The sequence below is a fragment of the Artemia sp. Qi Xiang Cuo genome, chromosome 4 (genome assembly GCF_049724085.1).
Source record: "Artemia sp. Qi Xiang Cuo chromosome 4, ASM4972408v1, whole genome shotgun sequence".
NCBI lineage: Eukaryota > Metazoa > Arthropoda > Branchiopoda > Anostraca > Artemiidae > Artemia > Artemia sp. Qi Xiang Cuo.
The window spans coordinates 23278610-23300113 of record NC_142797.1 but is presented as its reverse complement, the minus strand read 5'-3'; the positions used below and the strand labels follow the sequence as shown (position 1 = coordinate 23300113).

The 21504-nt window shown below is 35.6% G+C and overlaps 1 protein-coding gene across 4 annotated transcripts in view; it reads left to right on the top strand.

The window, feature by feature from the left end:
* The first annotated feature begins 2507 nt into the window (after nucleotides 1-2507).
* LOC148952904 (uncharacterized) overlaps nucleotides 2508-21504 on the top strand; it is a 175392-nt gene continuing 156395 nt past the window's right edge. For all 4 annotated transcript variants that reach the window (XM_089088156.1, XM_089088153.1, XM_089088152.1 and 1 more), the window contains exons 1-4: nucleotides 2508-2650; nucleotides 5457-5603; nucleotides 6745-7287; nucleotides 11519-11692. In XM_089088156.1, the coding sequence (XP_088944282.1) occupies nucleotides 2542-2650; nucleotides 5457-5603; nucleotides 6745-7287; nucleotides 11519-11692 (973 nt within the window). In that variant the 5' untranslated portion in view covers nucleotides 2508-2541. The remainder of the gene's footprint in view (nucleotides 2651-5456; nucleotides 5604-6744; nucleotides 7288-11518; nucleotides 11693-21504) is intronic.

Genomic DNA, 21504 nt, shown 5'->3' with positions numbered 1-21504 from the left:
AAAAGGCGTTAATGCCTTAGAAATCAGATATCTTGACCAGAACTTTAAAAATCCCTGATTATCTTACTGTAAAGCAATTCTTTTCTACATTATAAGGTATCAAAGACATGGGTACTTTGTGAATTGTTGATTACATAAAACAAGTTCGTAAAAATGCCTAAAATTTACAACCCTCACCCCAAACATTTTGTCTTGTGTCACTCTGTCTAAAGCTGGCATTTCACCAACATATTGCCTACTGCGGTGATAATTCTAAACCCTCTGTTGCTCCACATTTGAATCACCATGCTCTCTGCCCACAATGGAATCACCATCAATAACATACCTGAACCTCGCATTTAATAAAGATAACAGACTAATATTTTTTTATTATTTATTTAAAAAAAAAAATATTTTTTAAATTTGTAAATACTAAATTTTTAACATTTTACTTTTTATTTTTTTTTCAATTGTTTTTTAATTCATGTTTTTTAATTTTTGCAACCCTTGTAAGAGTCACAAAGAGTTGAATATTTTTTTGATGACCGTTTGTCTCCTTTATTGTCTTCTAGACAATATGCTTGAGTTGTCTTCCATTGTGCTTGAGTTACGAGCCATGATTGATTTGATGTTGCCAGTGCTCTTAACTAGTATAGTTTACCATATCATGTCTTTTGTAGTGCAGTATGCATCATTCAATCACTTTATCTTTTAGAAATCATGGATCCTTTGAAAAATGAGACTGATGAACCCTTGGAAGATCCAAATTTTGTTCATTCATCCAATGATTTGGACGCTCCTAAAAGCAGTTCACACAGCTTGTTCCAGCTTCTGGTCGGTTCTTTTACATTAAAGAAGAAGGTATGCTCTCAAAGAGAAAGAGTGCAAAAGCCTCTTTTTGTTTATTTTGTACTTGGGTCATTTTTTTATAAAATGAAGCATAAACTGTCAGTTTGACACTCTTTGTCTCAGTCCATATGAAACCTGTCAGGAGTATTCCTTTCATTGGTGGTAGCAGCTACTTTTTTTGGACGATGGAGGATATTAAGTTTAAACTTTGTTGCCACTAAAATTAAAAAATCATCTCATGAAATTTAAATTAATTAAAATATTGTAAGCGTCTCAGTTTTGTAAAAGATCATAGATAGAATTTTTGGAGAATTGTATTAAGTTTTTTTTTTCAGGCTAAAATGAGGTGTAAAACTAAATTAAACAATGCGATTTGTGTACAGATTTTCAAAATTGTATGATTTTACAAAATTGTTGAGTTTTTCTCCTACATACATAAAGCAAGCTAAACTATGGATTCTTATAGGACAAAACAGAAAAGACATAAAATATTATTTTCTTTTCCATGAAAAAGAGTGAATCATTAAAAAAACAAACCTAAATTAAATTGAAAACATTTGCTATTAAATAAGTTTTTCAAAGAAAAGTAAATAACTCAATTAATTCAAAAATGAGCAGAAATAAATTCAAATTATCTTCCAACTGTAAAACTATCACAAATCACCATCAATAAATAAATAAAATTCGAAACAACCAGACTTTTTTATGAATAAATGAGTAAAATTAAGAACAATCTGAAATTAACATGAGTAGGGCTGACAATTCCCATGCCTTCTCAACACCAGAACATAATTTTTACTTTACTGAAAAAAAGTTGAATATGTATTGACAGTCTAATATATGTACATATAGTAGTATTTATTCCTTAAAGTCTTAATAATTTTTGATGTATTAAGTTAAAAAATGGAAATAGACAGCTCAATGTTGCGAGGTTTATTGTCTATAAATTGCAATGTTAATGTAAATGCGAAAAAATTCAAGCCCTTTTAAAAATTCCTCCATTTCAGGATTTTGATACAACATCCCTGTTTAGGCAAGTAGACTTTCTCTGTGCCAAAGTTATTGTTTTTTTTTCTGCTTCTGATTTTTCTTATAGTATTAAGAATCAAATAGATTTAAAACTAAAGAAAAGACATTTTTTTATATCCTAACTAAACTTACATAGCATTCGAACCAACTTATCATTCAACTTACATTTTTGCATCTTGAGCTTAAACTAATTTGAATGCTGACAATAGTAGGCTATGCGTAATGCAGGTACCAATCAATTGCAATATGAAATTATTTCAAGATCTGTTGTTAGAAAAGAAGGAAAAACAATATTATGTGTAAATTGTTCCCTAGAGTCTTTTTTAGACTTAGTGAAAATGAGCTGGGGAGGGCAGAAGAGGTCTCAAGTATTTTGTAGTCTTTTCTCTTTTATTTTGTTTTACCTAGATTTACCATCAAAATCTATGACACCTATTTCTAGTCTACTGATAAATCCTCAATGCTGTTGTATTTTCCAAAATTTGTAATTTACCATAAAAGCCCAAATAATGTGTACAAGGCAATGTTCATGCCAAGGCTTCTCCTTTGAGAGAAGGAACATAGGGATCATTGTATAGTTTACTATACGTTTTATCTTGCCATGTGTTCTGTAATGCTTTTTTGTGTCATATTACCTATATTTTAGAAATCGCAGATCCTTTGCAAATTAAGAATGACGATCTCATGAAACTTACAAATTTTTCTCAATCATCCTATGGTTTGGACACCCCTAAGAGTATCTCCTCCAGCTCTTCTCCGGTTCTGGTTGGCTCTTTCACATTAAATGAAGAAGGTATGCTTTCAAACAGGAAGAATGCAAAATTCTTTCCATTCTTTTGTTTATTTTGCATTAGGTTACTTTGTCAAATAAAGCATAAAATGGTATTTTGACACACTTGATTTCAGTCTATATGAATGTTGACGCAATTTTAATTTTTGGAATGTGTAAAGACAATGCTCGGAGTCTCTAGATCTGCCCAGAAGATTTAACTAAAGAAACCATTGCAAAATTCGGCATTTAAAAAAAGCAAGAAAAATTAACCCTGGGTGCAAAATGTTTGCTAGAGTCTATTCTAGACTAAGAGAAAATAAATTTCGGAAGGGAGGGGGTCTCAGATATTTCTTTAGGCTTTTCTTTTCTTTTTTTTCTGCCTGGAATCACGATAAAAATAATTACATTGAAAAATGTTCCTGGATCTTGTTTGAAAGCTCTAACTTTCAGAGTGCATTATTCAGAGAAAAATAATAAGAAAATATATTGTCGTAGTTGGCAATGTTCAGACATTTGGAGGTAAAGAAATCATTTAGATTTTATAAATCATTTTTCATTTATTTTTCCCTGAGCTCGTGTTCCCTGATGATACATCCTCCTTTCTCTAATTAAAGACTTCAGCCTCTCTGCTCTCCAAAACAAAGTTATGCCATTTCTTGCGAAGCTAGGCCCTCTTTGTTGCTCATTTAAGATATGTTTTAATTACCATTGCCTGTCATAGTATGTAAATTAGCATCGATTTACTATAGTTCAAGGATCTTCTTAAACACGATTTTCTGACCCTAATTATACACAAGAGTTAGATTTTGAAACTTGGGACATGGCTAGTTTTAATGTAAGTTGAATACCAAATCTTGAACCAGGTCCAAATATAGCATGTGGATTAAGTGCAAATCAAGTACCGGCTGACTCGGTGACAAAAGAGATTTTATCTGATTTTGTGCTAAAAATAGTTAGTGCTTACAGGATGCAAATCTTTTTTACATATTCCTAACAAATTTCCTTTTGTCCTTGCTCCTTGCCAATTTTTTAAAAGAAAATTAGCTAGATAGTATTTTGTTAATTAGCTGATTTGGACACTATATGACAATTACCTTAGGCTGGTGAGACTGATGGCTTTCATGATTCACACCCATCCTGTACCTTTTTCAAGAAAGTGTTAATATCTGCTTGAAACTTATGTGGGAAATACTCAGAACCAATGGATGTTTTTTCTGAGTCTTACACCACCCCTAAACACTGCCCACCTTCTGATTGCTCTTAATTCATTAATGATGGTAATTTTGGTCAATTATCTGGTGTGCCTCAAATTTTTTAAAGTCAGTGAGTTTCTGAACTCGAAAAAGTTGAACCCTGCTTGCACCTAGACTGTAAAGACAAGAGGTCTCAGCACTCTTAGGCCAAGTTATTTAGCAGTTCAACAAACATGCTCCTTGGCTATTTGTGTATATTCAAGTAATCAAATCTATAATTTGAGGCATAGATTTGGACTTTGGTACTCCTTCCTCCTAAAAAAAACTATTTGTAGAAAGGTGCATACACTACACCTCTTCTTTGAAGAAGAAACTGGTAAAGATTTTTCAATTCTTAAAATCAGAGATGTCACTAGCCAAAATGTATATTTCTGGGGAGGGGGAGCAGTGGTGGATTTTACTGGCCAGCTAGTCATTTTCAAAGACTAATTTAGGTGATAGTGCTATTACAATTACTTCATCTTTTCACGGACTGAGACTGATGTCCTTCCATTGATTTTGGCGTATTTATTTGGGCATATGGGATTTGGTTGAAGAAGAATAAGAATGTATTTATTGTCACAGAGCGGGACTCATTGAACCTTTGATACCTCCCTGTTGCCATTAAAAAATACCTAGCATAAAGGAAGGCATGCTGAACCCGGTTCAAACCAGGATCTTGCAACGATTTGAAACTTGTACACACAGTAAAGAAGGCGTGCAAAAGATGGGGTACCCCTGGTAACCATGTTACTCCACAATTTTCATGGCTTGGTGAAATGTGTCATCAGATTTTGTCAGAAAATGCTCTACGTTGAAAAATTAGTGGCAGTTTTAAGATAAAACTCATCCAAATTTAATTAAACTTGTAAATTTTCCATTCCTCCCAACTAGTACCTAGCAGATAGTGAGTAGATTTGGCAACTAATGCTTGAAAATGACATAGTTCATCAGCAGATTTGGTGAAGAAATGCTTCAAGCCAAAAACTGCTTGCGGTTTTAACCTAAAAAATTTCCCCTAAATTGTCTGCCAGCACAGGTGACCCTGGTATTCACGCCACCCATTTTAGATTTGGCTTAATAAAAATTGAACCAATGTAACATTAACCAGAACATTAAAACAAACCTCTCCCAGCCAAAACAGCTCATAACAATCTTCTGTACAAACTGTTTCTTTTTTCAGTCAAACAGGATTTGCAGAGTGTAAAACAAAACCAAAAATGTGCAAATCAAATATTTTTTCCAACACTTGTAGAGAAAAAACAAATGCATAAGTTGTTACGATAATGTTGTACAATAACAGTATAAGTAAAGGACATAAACAAAAACTTATCAAAATATGAACACGCAACAACTTAAAAGTAAAGTTTCACATAACAAAGTTGTAAATTAGTAGGCCAGCAATTTAATTTTGTTTTCCAATACTTTTATTTTCTTCAAAATTTTGAAATGTAGAATAAAAGCCAAAGCAAGGTGCACGAGACAATTTTCAAACCAAAGTTTCTCCTTCGAGAGAATGAAACAAAGGATTCATTTTACGTTTTGCCATTTAATTTTGTTTGCTTTTTGTGTCACTCAGTCACTTTATCTTTCAGAAAATGTGGATCCTTTACAAATCAAAAATGATGAGTCCATGAAAGTTTCAAATTTTTCTCATTCACCCTATGACTTGGACACTCCAAAGAGCAGTTCTTGCAACTCATCTCAGGCTCTTGTTGGCTCTTTTACATTAAAGGAAGAGGGTATGCTTTCGATTTTAATGTTTGATGAATATCGAATAGAAAGAATACAAAAGCCTTTTCATTTTTTTTGTTTATTTTATATTAGGCTAAATTTTTTTTATCAAATAAAGCATAAACTGGTATTTTGATACACTTGGTCTCAGTTTTATGAAGCATGACGTGATTCTTTCATGGAATTTTAATTTTTGTAATGTGTGAAAAATATAACAAAATTCTTGGAGTCTCTAGATGCTTCCAGGTGGCTAAATAGAATAATATTTATTAATAAACGAAAAATCAATAAATTAACTAGTCTGCTGAAGGAATTATTACAAAAATCGTCATAAGATAACAAGAATAAAATTCTGGTTGCAAATTGTTCAATAGAGTTTGTTCTAGACTAAGAGATAAAGAGGGGAAGGGGTTTTACATATTTATGCAGGCTTTTATTTTTTCTCTTCTCCTGAATCTTGTCTCAAAGCTAAAAATTTCAAAATACACTATTGAGAGGCAAAAACAATAAAAAAAAAAAAAAAAAAAAAAAAAAAATGGAATTCAGCAATGTGTATAAATTTGGAGGTAAAGGGATAATTTAAAATTTCGTCTGAAAATGTTTGTTTAAGTTTTTCTAATAGCTTTTCTAACGGTATTCTCAAACCTTTTACATTGATGGGCCTTTGTTTTTGCAAATATTTTCGCCAATTTCATTAACTAATTTTTTCCAACCCTAGTTATTTTTTTATCTTCCGTTTCGATTTTTAGTCCAAATTGAAATCCTCCCCTGCAAGGTATGTGGGAGTAAGTCAAGTGGAGTGTATTATGGAATCATGACCTGTGAAGGTTTTAAAATATTTTTTAGAAGATCACAAAGCAGGGTTGTAAACTAAGAATGCCCCCGACAAAAGAATTGTGTGGTCAATAGAGTCAACCAAAAGCGACGCCAATATTGTCGACTGAAAAAATATTTGGCATTGGAAATGTCTACAGGTGGTAAATTTGTCCTCTTTCAAGATACTTTCATTCCAATCATTTTATTGAACAGTACGGGGGGGGGGGGGATACTGTTCAATTCCTATCTCACCTGGAATCTAACTGTTCTGTATATTAATATTGACTATTGGCTGATAATTTAACTGCCTTACAATTTTCTCTGATGTTTTAGGCTCTTTCTCTAACGGTCGTTCTCTGAAGAAACCTAGTGGACTTGTTAAGGATATGTCAAATACTGGAGAAACTATTTGGTTGAAAAGTCTATCCAACCAGTCGAAACCACGTGAAAAAATTTATTTAAAAACAACTGTCGAGATTGAAAAGCTAACAAAACGCACTATTGAAGAAAACTGCTGTGGTAAATGGCGGTGTAGTGCTTGTGGAAAGATTGAAAATTCTTTTTATTTCTTAGAACTGCATAAGTCGACAAACTGTGAAACAGGGCTGTCATTTATCTGTGAAATTTGTCGTAAAGAAATAAATAACTATTTGGATTATGCAATTCATTATATAGAACATGAAGCTGATAAAAAAAAGAAGTGCCCCATTTGCTTATGTCCGAAAGTTAACGATATAAAGGAACATTTAAATGTGAGGAAGCATCTTGCAGAAGATATTACTGGATTTAAATTTACTGATAATGAATGCAAGAGAAGCAATGAAAAGGCAAAAGAAGAAATTTTTTTCAATTCCACCATTGATGGAGACTGTCAAGGTATTTATTTGTTACTGTTGTAATGTTCGCTGTGATTCCAAGTCAACCCAAATTTGGAATAGCTTACTCTTACTGCTAGTATATATACTGAGAATTAGCACTGCACATCTTGAAAGTATAATGAAGCCTCTCCATGTTAATGAAAGTTGTATTACTCCAGTATGTCATTTTTATCTTCAAATGTAGATTATGAGCATGTTCGCGGGGACATAGGAGGAGAAGGGAGTCCCCCCCTTCTTACAAAACAATAAATTCTGTTTATTGTAATTTTTAATATTGCTCCTTATTTTAAGCTGAAAAAAAATTTGTTTTCAAAATTTATTATTAATAATGATTTTTAACAGAAGTATGGTACAAGAGTGCTTGGCAAAACATACGAAAAAGTGTTGAAGGTACCAGTTCTAGAACGAGAACGTGCCGAATATATTGTTTTCATAAGAAATTGATTTAAAAATCCGGACGACCAACTCAAAGGAGTATCCAAATACACCCATCCAACAAAAGAGACTTTGGTAGGAGGGCAGTGGGCCTGAACCCCCTTCCGAAATTCTAAATTTTAACGAAGATACAAGGGCCATTGTATTGGAATAAAAAGCTTTTTTAAAGCACAAAATAAATTTAGTGTAACAGGCAAGGGATCGAGGATGGTATGGTCCCTCTCATTTTCTGAATAATTCAGCGCTAAATTTAGAAGAAACTAAATAAATAAAATCTGAAATTAAAAACAATAAAAAAAGAAATAAACCAATATCTGTATATTTACAATTAATACTACTCTGATTCAACAACAAAGAGTATTTCTATAAAATATTACGTGTGACTTCAGTGAATACGCAGAAGCAACTGGATACAAAATAAAAAAAATAAATATTACATTAATTATTTTGTTGTTAAATATATTTTTGTTGGCATTGAAAGCTGTGTTACTTTAGTCCCCTGGTCATTTTGAGGGATCTTATTAACATTATTATCAATATTATCATTTTCAAAAATAATGGAATAAATTGAGTCAATATTTAAATTATCCGTATCTCTGTTCATGGAAAGATCAGCAAAAATATGTTTTTTCGTTTCAATGGCTTCTCTTGCACATTTCTTTAAGGCTCATTGCTAGAAATGGCTGTGACATGCAATGTTCAGGGAGGTTGAGTGTGTTCTGTCAGATCTGAAACGAAAGTATCAGTTTTAGAGCCTTACTGATTGAATTACGATGCTCATAAACCATTTCACAAACTGTTGGTGGGTTTGACCAATGTAAAATATTCCACAAAAACAAGGAATGCTACAGATATCACTCTCTAAATTGTCAAGAGGATCCTTCCAAGAATTTAGACAGTTACTAAATGGTCTAATTGATTCAAAGCAAGCATCAATGTTATATCTACGTAATTTTGTTTAGCTTTTTCACCTATGCCAGGTACATATGGTAAAGAAATATAATTATTAATCATTTTCGATTCAGAAGACTGTGGCACTTCGTTTATTTTATTATTATGTTTACTCTGTCTATCTTCTATTATTTCATTTCCGAATTTAATAGGATAGCCTAACTATTACAAAATAAGATATCTTTTAAATGAACCAAGATATTCCGGAGAACAGCTTCTAAAAGCTTTGTAAGTAAAGTAAGTATGAAGGCACTAGACCCTTGTACCAAAGCCTAATTTATTGTACCAGAAAATTCCCCTCGGATACCTCTCCTCACAAACATGCATATATGACAGAACAGCTAAAGAGAAAGTTGGACAATGGAAAAAAATCTTATATGAATTCCGGAAATATTTAACATTAAGCTTACGGATGGGGACTAGACTTTTCCGTGGCCTAATCTTTTTGTCACTGATAAAGGGCAGTAGAACTTTCTACTTTTGTTCGATTGAGCTTGCTCTGGATCTTCTAGAGCCATTTGGTCGATAAGATAACCCCTGGTAAAAAAAAGATGCATCTAAAAAAAAAAATATGAGAAATTCCACATTTTTGAGACATAAGCTTGAAACATCTACAACAGGATTCTTCAATATGCTGAATATGATGGTGGGATCTTCATTGAGATCTCTCGAGTTTGGCAGTAGGTTCCACCTTTTTTTGAAAATCAGACAAATTTTCTCGGGGTTTTAGCTTTTGATGGGTAACACTATACTTAATAAATTTTATATATTCGGAATCGCCATATAAAGCCTATTCATCTATGTATTTATTGTTATTAAAATTGTTTTGTTTTTAAGTTTTGTTTACTATTGGGCAAAGTTGTAAGATACTTAGCAAATATGAAGAAGATTGATTGTAGGTGCTTTTTATCTGTAACTGTAAAAAATTTCCAGAAAGGAGCAATGTAAAGCAGATGTGGAAGGGCTGTGGTGTTGTAGATGGATGCTAGAGGGTGATGTGGAAGCGTAGTTTGCTTTTTACGATTCCAGCGTAAGAAATACTAATTTCACTCACAACGCGAGGTATCAGCAAACGACGCGTGTGGCCGATAGATGCGCCAATTCGAAGACTCAGGTATGCAATATGGTCTGCAGGTTTGATATGAGAACTGTTCAGATTTATGAAAAAATTAGAGGGATTTCGCCAATTGAAAGGACAACTTTGGTCTTCTCAGGATTAAAAGATAGTCCGATTTTTTAATATTCATCTTTTGAGCATTTTGACATTCTGCTCAATGCGCTGGATCATACGGCTGAGGTTTAAGATGTCATCAGTAAAAAAATAAGAGACACATTGATTTCTCTAAGAATCCAAGCAGGATGAAATTTCGCCTGTGCGTCTAGGATACTATTATTGTACAGGGTTAGGGAAGTGACAGCTTCCAGTCTAGTCACTTTCTTAACGGGGATGGGGTACTGAGGAATTACAGGCATATTCGAGCGATTCGGAGAGTTCCGAGAATTACGTTACGTCACACACGAGAATTAATGCAATTGTATTGCCATTGATGGGATTGAGCCGACTGCAGGAGTAAACGGGATGGGAGCTTTAAACGCATTCTAAGATTCCTATATAAATCCCTGAGAACACGGACAATTGCTGGGTTGACGCCTTGCTATGCCATATGAAGAAACATGGACGAATGAATTAAGGAATCGAAGGCACGTTTAACGTCATGTCTGGCGAGGATTAGGCTTTCTCCCCAAGTTTCAGCGTCGGCGAGGGCAATTAAAACTACTGTAAGAGTATGATAACAGCCAAGATTAGCCTGAAAACCGAACTGATGTGGGAGAACGTAACATTTCAGTCTTAGCTCATCAATAAAAAGCTTTCTTTTAGAGTCGAGATATGGCTTTTATGACAGTGTGATAAGTAGCAACAAAATCAAGATCAGGAGATTCATCAATGAAGTTGTCACAAAATTGTGACTCTAAACAGGATCAGGCTCACAAAATTCATTTGAAAAATAGGATACGCATTTGGACAAAGGAATGTCATTCGGATCTGGAAAATTGGAGGAGATAGTATGACGTAATAGCCTATTGCTTTCTTTTGTTTATTGGCAACCTTTCGACAATCTGTATGCACATAGTGTGTTTAAAATTAGTTTAAGTTCTCCTTAAAATTTCCTGAAATTTTTACCTTATTCCCCTTAGCCTTAGTAGTATTCCCAATAGTAGTACTTGTTGTATTAGTAGCAGTAGTAGTGTAGTAGTCGTAGTAGTAGTGTTTAACCTTTGTGGCCTTTGTATTAAGTTTCTGCTATTTTTTGGTTTCTCTTTGTCTTATTTGTATTTTCGAGTCCAAAGATATTGTAGCCTGTGCCTTTTTTCAAACTGAAGTTTCGGTTTATTAAACATGAGTGTTAATATTACTGTATCTAATACCTAAAAAGAAAACTGGGTTGCAGGAAAGCGTCAGAAGAGATAGAATATTTCAGAATTTTTTTTGGATTGTCAATTTTACTGATTCTTAAAAGATTCCTTCACCTTGTTTTACGTACTCTCTTTAAATATAATATAGACTGTTTTTCAGGTGGGAGGGCACAGTTTTTCTAGTTGGCCGCACACTAAATAATATAACTTTTATCAAAGCTTTAAAAAATTGACAGTTTAACTTAATAAAATTTGAAAAGTAGCGATTCCTATCTCGGATTCAATTTGTTATAAAGGGACGTGTTTACTAGGAACAGTAAGGAAAGACAAGGACGACGCTATTAACATACTGTACAAAGTCAATTTACAGACTGTGTTTTAAGCAAGGCTGCGTAACTTTTACTAAGCATCATCTCTTTCATTTTCAGACTTCAAAGTTGATTCTCTATCAGAAAAGAGAGAAGAGAAAGTAAAAAAAGAGTATCTATCAGTGGTTGAATCAACACCAGATGTTCAAGAAAAACCAAATCTTAGAAAAAGGAAGGAAAATACTATTTACGTTGAATCTTCCGAATCTAATATAGATGATATCAGTGATGAAGGTATGTCATTTAATTAAAAATATCTGTGTTTGCATAGGGATTCACAGAAGGGTGAATGTTGTTTAAATAAGAATGTCTTAGTTAACAACGAAATGAAATCCCCCCCCTCTTTGAGATTGTTTGTGAGTGGTTGCCAAAAATTGGTTTTTATGGCGTGAAGACCTGATCTTTTTGACCTCTTTCTAAAAAATTGGGGGGGGGGCTGTTGGCAATCAAGGGTCTTTTATGATTGTTGCGATCGAATTTGTTTTTGTTGTACTCAACATGTTTTGTTTGAACTGTTTGAATCGTCTGTGTTCGTCAGTCAAAATGTTGATACGGAATTTGATTTGTTACATTGAAGTCATAGTCAGAACGTCCGAAAAAAAATTGTACATTCTTTAGGCAGTTTGCGTCACATCCTAGCTTTGCTCCGCCCTCGAATCATTGGTTAACGCTAAGTTAACCAAGAAAATGCAAAGAGAAAACCTGACTGTCTTTAGGCATTCAACCCTCGTAATCAAAGCGTACTTCTGCTTAGCTTCAAGACCGGTATTAAATGAATGAGTATCACGATCATTGTTGCAGCTGTAGCTGCATCCTAGTTAAGAGCGAACCACAGCCCATAGTAACCAAAAGTTAAAAAACGCTTTTTGGAAAAAAGCTGACCAGTGAAAAAAATTGCCATCTGACACTGAACCAGGAATGGTGACTTTTATTTCGTTTCGTCTTAAAAGTAAAAGTTAATTACAAAAAGAACTACGGGGATTTAAAAAAATCCTCACACCCCTCGAAAATGGCATCAGATCAAAATGAAAAGCGTACCATGGGAATCAGCATAGTTGAAAACCTACTCCAGGGTAATTACAGTCCCCCTCCTGAACAACAAGCAAAATCACTTTTTTGCATGGGTAGCACTGATCTGTCTCCCTTCTTTTTCTTTGGTCTTTTTTTTTCAACAGGCCTAGAGGGCTACCAGAACATTAAAGAGAGACGCTTAATGGCTCATTCAAAAGCTATTTCTCATATATACATGCGTTTTATAAATACTGCCATCTGCAAGTGCCATATGGCACTAAAATCGTACTTTTTGTGCCATTGGGATGGCACTACCAGGCTACCAGAACATCGTAGACAGATCTTTTATAGCTCATATAAAAGATATTGCTCATATCTTCGTCCTTCATAAATAATTCCGCCATCAGTAAGTTCCAAATTGCATTAATAACGGCACTTTTGGTGCCGTGTCACAAGTGGATAAACTGGAGCTATTGGGCTAGCAGAACTTATAAGAGTTATGTTTAACGGCTCAAGTACGTTTAAGTGCAATATAGCACTGAAAACAATACTTTTGGTGCCACTTCTTAAGTGGAAAAGCTCTGAAGGACAAAACAGGTACTACTGTAATAGTTATGTTCCAGAACCCTTTACTGAGGTTTCACAAGAACCCCTCCCGTACACTCCCCCTTCCAGCCCCCTGAGTAAGTTTCATAAATTGTCTGCTCATCAGTAAGTTACTGAAACACTAGCAGGCTCCCACATTATCTTAGATAGATGTTTAATGGCTCAATTAAAAGCTATTGCTTATATTTACTAGGTTTTTTTTTTTAAATTCTACCATCTGTTAGATTTCAATGTTAACTAGTTTCTAGGGAGAATTTGCAATGAACTCTTTATCATAGTTGAAGCATTAGCTGCAACCCAGTAAAGAGAGAACCACAGCTTATAGTAAGTAAAAGTTAAAAAATGTTAAAACGGTCTTTTTTCTTCTTCTTTTTTTCCAGGCCTAGCGGGTTACTAGAACATCATAGAGAGATGCTAAAGAGCTCATTATAAAGCTCTTTCTCATATGTACGTGGTTTCTATAAATTCCGCCGTCTGCAAGTGCTATACCGTAGAAAGGGGTAACTTTGAACAAAATCAGTAACAAACATTAAGCGCTCTCTATTGCACGACAGTGGAATTGCTCGTTCGAACTTATTGCTTGATTATTGCTAGATGGCGTCTAAATCAGTTGGTAGTTCTTGAAATCAGCATCGGACAAAATTTTATCTTGTTAATTGCAAGAGAATTTGAGCTGTTCAAAATTGTGAAAAAGTTCTAAAGTAAGTTACCCTTTTTTACTTCGATAAACTAAACCAGGACTTTCATTTTGACATTTTTCTATAGCCCAGGAGCCGAATGGTTAGGTTTTCTGGTGAAATCTCTTCCTAATTCCATAGGTTCAATATGGCGGCAGTGTTCAATGTTTCCCGCAAGTATTTTGTTTTTTCGGGGTAACTGAATATTTGTTCAAAGTTAGCCTTGTCTTTCTACAATATGGATTTCAATGTTCTGTGCTGGCCAATTCTTAAAATTTGTGTTCAATTGGTGTAATAATAATAATAATTTATTTTTAACCAACTTTTAAGCAAAACAAGTGGAGTAAATTACACTAAAAAGATTACACTAAAAGTGTTCGCTTCGCTGTTCAGACCTTTAGGAAACCATTGCGAATCTGTTGATCCCAGGAAAACGCAAATCAAGTTCAGCTGTTAAACTTGGTTTAAACTACTGATTACGTTTTGGACCACTTCCTAAATTCTTTCAGGCCTACTTTTGTTTCTTCTTTGATGGAAGTCCGTTAGCAATCAATGGGAGTGGTGGGGTAAATCTCATCTACCAAAATTGAAGTTTCTGTATTACCTTGCTCTAATACAGCTTTCATAAACAAATTTTCATAAACAATTTGAAAGGGTCGCCTTTCACAGCTTGCTGTGCAAAGACGGCTGACAATTGTAGATAAAAAATGGTGGGATTTTCCCTGTCTCTTGGAAAAACCTAGAATTGTAAAATTATTTAAATTGTACATATTTTTCCTTTGAAAATTTTGGTTTTATTTCCTTCTGGTTTCATCGTTGGTATTTTAGTCTTGGCTTTGTTTGAATTCTTCACATTTATCGGTTTTACCGAAATATTCGCTAAAATAAAATCTTCATTGACCTTTTTAAAATCCCCAGCTGATTTAATTTTTTATTTGTTTTCTTCTGTGTCAATTTTTGCAGATGCCAAGAATATACACGAATCCTGCAAATGCAAGAAAGTATGCGAGTTATGATGAAGAAGTGATGGAAAAAGCTCTTGAGGAGATAAAGAAAGGAGACCTAACAATGAGGAAGGCTTCAGAGAAATACGGTGTTTCTTTGGGTTCTGTTTCTCACCGAATGAATAAAAAGCACAACAAAAAGGTGGAAAGACCGACTGCATTGTCGGAGCTCGAGGATAAAGCCATCGTCTCTCAATTGCTTACCTGTGCCGATTAGGGGTTCCCCGTCGATCGCTTCGAGTTGAAACTCATAGTCAAAAGTCTTGAATCAGTTGGAAAAAGAGTAGATTGCTTTAAGAATAATATACCTGGACGAGACTTTATCAATTCCTTCCTAGATCGACATCGTTCGAAGCTTTGATTGAGAACCGTAGCCAACTACTCAAAGAAACATGCTTCTGCTTCGTCTGAAATGTTGAATGAGCACTATGACAATTTAGAAGTGACTATTCAGGATGTGCCTTTTTCGAATATTTACAATTGTTATGAGAGTAACTTAACCGATAACCCCGGGAAAAAGAAATGCATCGTGAAAAGAGGTGCCAAATACCCCTTCAGAATAATGAATGAAACGAAGGGAGCAATATCCCTAATTATATGTGGAAATGCAGAGGGCGAACTGCTTCCACAAATCGTTTGCTATAAAGCTAAGGGCAGGTTTAGCTCATGGCGTACAAGAGGCCCTAAAGGAGCTCGGTATGCTGTATCTAAGTCCGGATGGTTTGAGAGCGAAGTTTTGAAGAGTGGTTTATGTCGCTGGCAGTCCCTCACCTGAAGAAGAGAGCAGGAGTGAAAGTTTTGTTGGGTGACAACCTGTCTTCCAACTTTTCTGCCAAAGTGTTGAAAGTCTGCAGAGTAAACTAAATTCGCTTTGTATGCCTCCCTCCAAACGCTAAAGATATACTGCAACCACCGGATCTTGCTTTTTACGTTCCAATGAAAAGAGCATGGAGGAAAAAGCTTTATGATTTCAAAATAGACAACCCAAACAAAACTGCGGTAAGAAAAGACAAATTCCCCCAGCTTTTAAAGCTACTCCTGGAAAGTCTATCCACAAATGGAAAAGCAAATCTTAAAAATGGCTTTGTCAAGTGCTTGTCACGCTCCAGAGTCCTCCAGGACCACCCGCTTTTGGCCCAGTAAACTCCGCACGAGGTTGCGGACAACGTCAGCAAAGTTTTATTGGATGTCCTGCTAGCCCGCAGATTTAAATAATCTGTGAGGAACGTCACGCGCAAACGTTTTAGCGTCGCACCAGGGAAAAGTATTGGAGACGCAGAGGATTCAAGTTGCGAGTCCGACGCGACTGACGTCCCAACAGGATGCGAGAGAGAGTCTGAAATGGAAGTTGATGAGTTGGCGAGCACTGGGCTCTCTATGTTTCGAGCGGGGCAGTAGCCACAACGGGTTCAAACTACCCACCAACCTGCGTGGAAGGATGTTGGTTCATCGCAACGTTCTTAATGGGCCGTATTTACAAATATTTTGCAGTTTTGGAGGTAGATGCTCCTTCGTTTGACGGCTCGCTGAACGTTATCTGCCTGCGAAAAAACAAGGATGGATCCTTCTATTTTCTAGGGTGAAAGATTCAGCATCAATCCATCCTGACCAGGTACAGGGAGATCTTCCAGGCCCCCAACTCACTCACGCCGCAAAATTTGTATTTGATCGTGACTTTGGTCAGCTGATACTACACTAATTCGACTCTCTTGCCTTTTTATTTTAGAAATAATGCTTATTTCTCCCAATAAACGAGTTTTTTTTTTACTGAAAGTTTTACGCCAGAAGAACTCATCGACTGTTCAAAGTTACCTGTTGAAGTTTTTGAGTGTTCAAAGTTAAACACCCCTAGAGGTAGTTTTGAAGACCATTTTTAGATAGGTGTAGCTCTAACAACGTGAAGACTAGCAGTTTTGGACAGTTGCCATTCGGCGCAGAATGACGGATTCCCCAAACGCCAAAAATGATTTCGATCGAATCTAAGTTTAAAGAATAATATAACAAAATAGCCTTGATTTTTCATAATCTTTAGTTCAAAGTTACCCCTTTCTGCGGTATGGCACGAAAAAAGGCACTTTTTACGCCGTTTCTCGAGAGTTAGGGCTAGCAGGCTACCAGAACATCTTAGATAGATTTTTGATAGCTCATATAAAAATAATGCTTATGTCTACTTTCTTCCTATAAATTCCACCATCTGCAAGTTCCAAATCGCACTTAAAACGGGACTTTTGGTGCCATGTCTCAAGTGGAAAAGCTGGGGCTACTTCTTAAGTGGAAGAGTTTTGAAGAATGAAATGGTACCATTGCAATAATTATGGTCCAAAGCCCTTAACTGTAGGTTTATAAAACCCCTCACATATAGTTTCCCTCTAGACCCTCTTAGTAAGTTTCATAAATCGCCTATTCATCTTAAAAGTAAACAGTTATTACGAGAAAAATTAACTATAACTAAAAACTTTCCAACTGAAAATCTACCAAAAATTAAGCTTGAATGATCAACAGTTTTGAACTGAACCTTCAAACTTCGCTCTGTGATTAAGCCTGTGTGCTAGTTCTAACGGCGGTAATTGAGAGGAATTTGATGGTTTTGTCCAAAAATGCCTTGTTCTATTCAAGTCATTGTAGAGAGGATCAGAAACATTGGACATAAAAGTCACATAGAAATCATTGGGCATTGTTAATGTCTTCAGCACTGACTCAAGAATCAAAATTAGATTTGTATCCTAGCCAGCGAACAAGCAACTGTTTCTTGCCCCACTTCATACTTTCCGTCGAATTTGATGGTGGGGGAGAGTTTCGTCCAAAAATCACTTGTTTTATTCAGATCATTGTTGAGAGGATCAGAAACATTGGACATGAAAGTCACATAGAAATCATTGGGCATTGTTAATGTCTTCAGCACTGACCCAAGAATCAAAATCTGAGTTGTATCCTAGCCAGCGAACAAGTAACTGTCTCTTACCCCTATGAGCACGACTCTTTAATATCTTTTCAATTTAATACCTTTCGCTAGTGTTTCTAATTTTTTAAAGTTCATATTAATAAAAACCACCGAGAATCTCATCCTCTTTAGTGTCTCGTAGTCGATACGTTGTGTGCTCGGTGTCTAGAATTTTGGACACTTTAAAAAGTTCGGTGCTCCATAAATAAGTCACCTTTTCAAAAATATTGGTGGTTCTATTAATTCGAACAGTATCACCAACATTGAATTTATTCTTCACATTTTTTTTTCTTTTTCACAGTTGGAGTATTGCTTTAGAAAAGCATCAAATGTATTTTTACTGTAGTGGACTTACCGAGGGCTTGAGTTGGACAGAGATCGATGAGGTCGATGATCCGCATGATTTTATCTAAATCCTGAATAAAAGCAGATGTATTTTTCAGTGTACAATATCTTAAAATTAATAGACGAATCGTTCTTATCAATCGTTCAGCCAATGCAGCCTTTATCGGGCTGTGACTATGATAAAGTGTTGTATTATATTTCAATAGAACCTTTTGCACATGGGGATTAACAAATTCACTACCACGATCTGATTGAATCTTTCTATAGCAATCCTGCTCAAGAATACTTTCAATGGCCCGAGCAACTTCAACACCTCTCTTTGACCGTAATGGAATGGCATAGGCATAGCGACTAAAGACACTGATTGCCACTGGAATATATTTGTAGGGTGCATTGTGACGCCGTTGAATCACGTTTAAAGTTAAAAGATCAGTTCGCATTATATGCAGAGGGAAAAAGGCTTTAGTTTGTCGATATTGTTTGCGCCCAAGCCTGTGATTCCGATGCAGTGTGTAACTCGATTCATTCTGTAGATACTCCTTTGCTTTTTTTAGTGTGTTGTCAGAGACAACTTCAGAAAGCGTTTTGGGGGAACTTAAACTTCCCGCTTCACCAATATTTTCATAGACATGTTTCAGAACTTCAACCATTTTGAATACAAACACGTAGTAATATCCACTCCCATTTTGCATCTTGGAGGGTGAATCAATTCGTCTTCACTTTTGACTAGCAGCCAAGTGTGTTATAAAATCATTGGTGCTGCTACTGCTGCTTTTATTTTCAAAAAATAAATCTTCTTCTTTTTTAAACGCTTTTGATGCTGATGTTGTTGGAGGACAATACCTTTTTAGTTTGTGTACAATGTGCTCATTGCCAATACGACTTTGAGAAAGTTTGATGCATTTACAAAGGTGTATAGATTATTTTCAAATGATAAAAGTCCTTTACGATTCGTCACCATATCACAAATTAAATCAACTAGATTATAGCTTTTTCCGTGAATTATAATTCGTTTCCCTGTGCTGTCGACTTGAACTTGATGATCACCACCAGTTTCCAACATGAGATATGATAATACTATTTTACTCTGTTCTCGATAGGTCACTGGCAATAGGTTTCTAATTTTCGATACAATTGAATTCAATTCCTTCTCCTTTGATTGCACTGCTGCAGAATCCTGAGATGTTTCCTGTTTAGAGGAATCGGTGACGGTAAAGCGACGGGTCTCTCACGATAAGGTCTATGTTTTTCCACACGTCGCAATGCATTTTGAAGTAAAAGCAGTTTTTTGTCATCGGCAATATTCTCATCATTAATGAAATTGCTTAGATTGTCTTCAAAATGTTCCACGGGTGAAAGGAAAAGTTCAAATGGTGTCAATTTATAGGGTTTAGCCATTCTCTAGAGAAAAATGTTTAAAAGTCCTGCAATTATAGGCAGTAAAAATGTAGAAAAGCTACCACCCGCCTGAAAAAGACGTTTTCTTTTAAAAAAATTTTCCCTTATATTTGCAAGCCAAGTCGCTTGCATTGGAACGATGTTGCTTTGTCTGTTGTCCAACACCTTCTGGCAAGTATACATTGCCCTCAGCTAAATTTAAACAAAGTTCCGATATTAGATTAATGAAATCATCGTCAACACCGTGTTTGAGCATAGCCTTCCTGAGTGGAGATTTTGAAGTGCTTAAAATGGAAAATAAATGCCGTTGCTCGTGTAGTTTCTTCAGTGTCATAATGGCAACTAATAGACTTTTCTACTGTTCACAGGAAGATATACTGTAATTTCCTAGTCAAAAATGTCGGTGACTACACGTAGATCATCGAGTTTGCTCCGATTAAGATGTAGCAAAATGTAATCCTTGGGCTTTTTTGTCACCCGTGCGTACCATGACAGTAGAATTTTGGGGGTGCCGGGCTAAATTTGCCTATTGAGTTAATATTGGGCTTGAATTACGAACAACTCGATAGATGATATAGATGGTGCAATTCAAAGCAAGGGTTTTCATACACTTGCTTTGGTGAAATAGATTGTTTAAAACTAGGGTTATGGAAATATATTCATGATGAGAGTGAACGGTAAACAGCTGTAGCATTTCCTGTGAGAACTGTTCAATGGATTCAGCCAAATCATCAATAATCAGCCACGGGTTTGGTTCAATACTATTGAAAACATCAAGTCCCCGTATGAATTGTATTGGTATGGTTGTGGCAATAACTTTGATTTGATCGTAGGACTCCTGTTAAATACTATAACAATAATAAATTTTCTTTGGTTTTTCCAAAAACATTTTATTACAATTTTGAATTATTTTCGCTAAAAGTGTTGTTTTTCACGATATTGATGGACCATACAGAAACGATCTGAATGGTGTTTTAAATTGATACATGCTGCTGCTGTTGACGCCAGTCGGACTACAACTAACTGTAAATCATACGTGTCCAATGAATAATTAGCAGTAGGAATAATTTTCCCATAGATCTATCTAGTACGTTAACAAGAACGACAAAAACAATATTGCGATGGTCATTTATTTGACATGAAAACTCTATTTACTCAATATGAACAACATAAAAATGACACTTGTTCAAACATAAAGAACAACATTTATTATAAAAACACTTTTGTTCCTCAAGAACAACCCCAACAACAACACGTATTGTCATAAAAACGCTTTTTGTTCAGCATCACTATTTGTACAAACACACATGCACTATTTTTACATTAACACATTTTTTTGTAAAATAGCACTTGAAAAAAAAAACACTTGGAACATGAACTTTAAAAAAATAGCACAGTTGAACATTATGAATTTAAAAGGGGCCCCTTTCCACCCTACGGGGAGCCGCGGGCCGAAGGCCGGCCGGGGGCGGGACTCCCCACCCCCGGGAGCCGTGGGCGGGCGGGACCCCCCACCCCCGGGGATCGAAACAGTACAATAGTCGTCGTCACTGCTGCTTAGGTTGGGTCAGTGGTTGGGTTAAGGTGGTTAGGTTGGGTTAGCTAATTTATGAAAGGTTAGTGGTTGGGTTAGGGTTAGGTTAGTGGTTAGGTTAATTTATCCAGACCAAGTTGATTGCGATAGTCTATGCATTCAACTCGGTCTGAAATACGGTAGTGGCCATATGGCAGTACACTTACACCATTTTCGAGCACATAAACTTTGTCGGATATACACGACATTGCATTCTTTTCCACTCTTACAGTATAATTTCTGTACTGTAGTGAGCGAATTGCAAGTACTTGTGCTCACGGCACTAGGCTACTTTCTGCACAGTCTCTTTACACGCTCATATTGAAATTGCTCTTTACAAAATGTGTAGGCACCCCTTTACACGCGTGCTTTACATCCCCATTATGTGTTTCAACGCAATAAACTTTAGTACCCGGGAACACCCCCCTGGATATCAAATCACTTCCAGTCTCTGATTTTAACATTTCTAGTTGGTTGGGGGCTTGACGTTT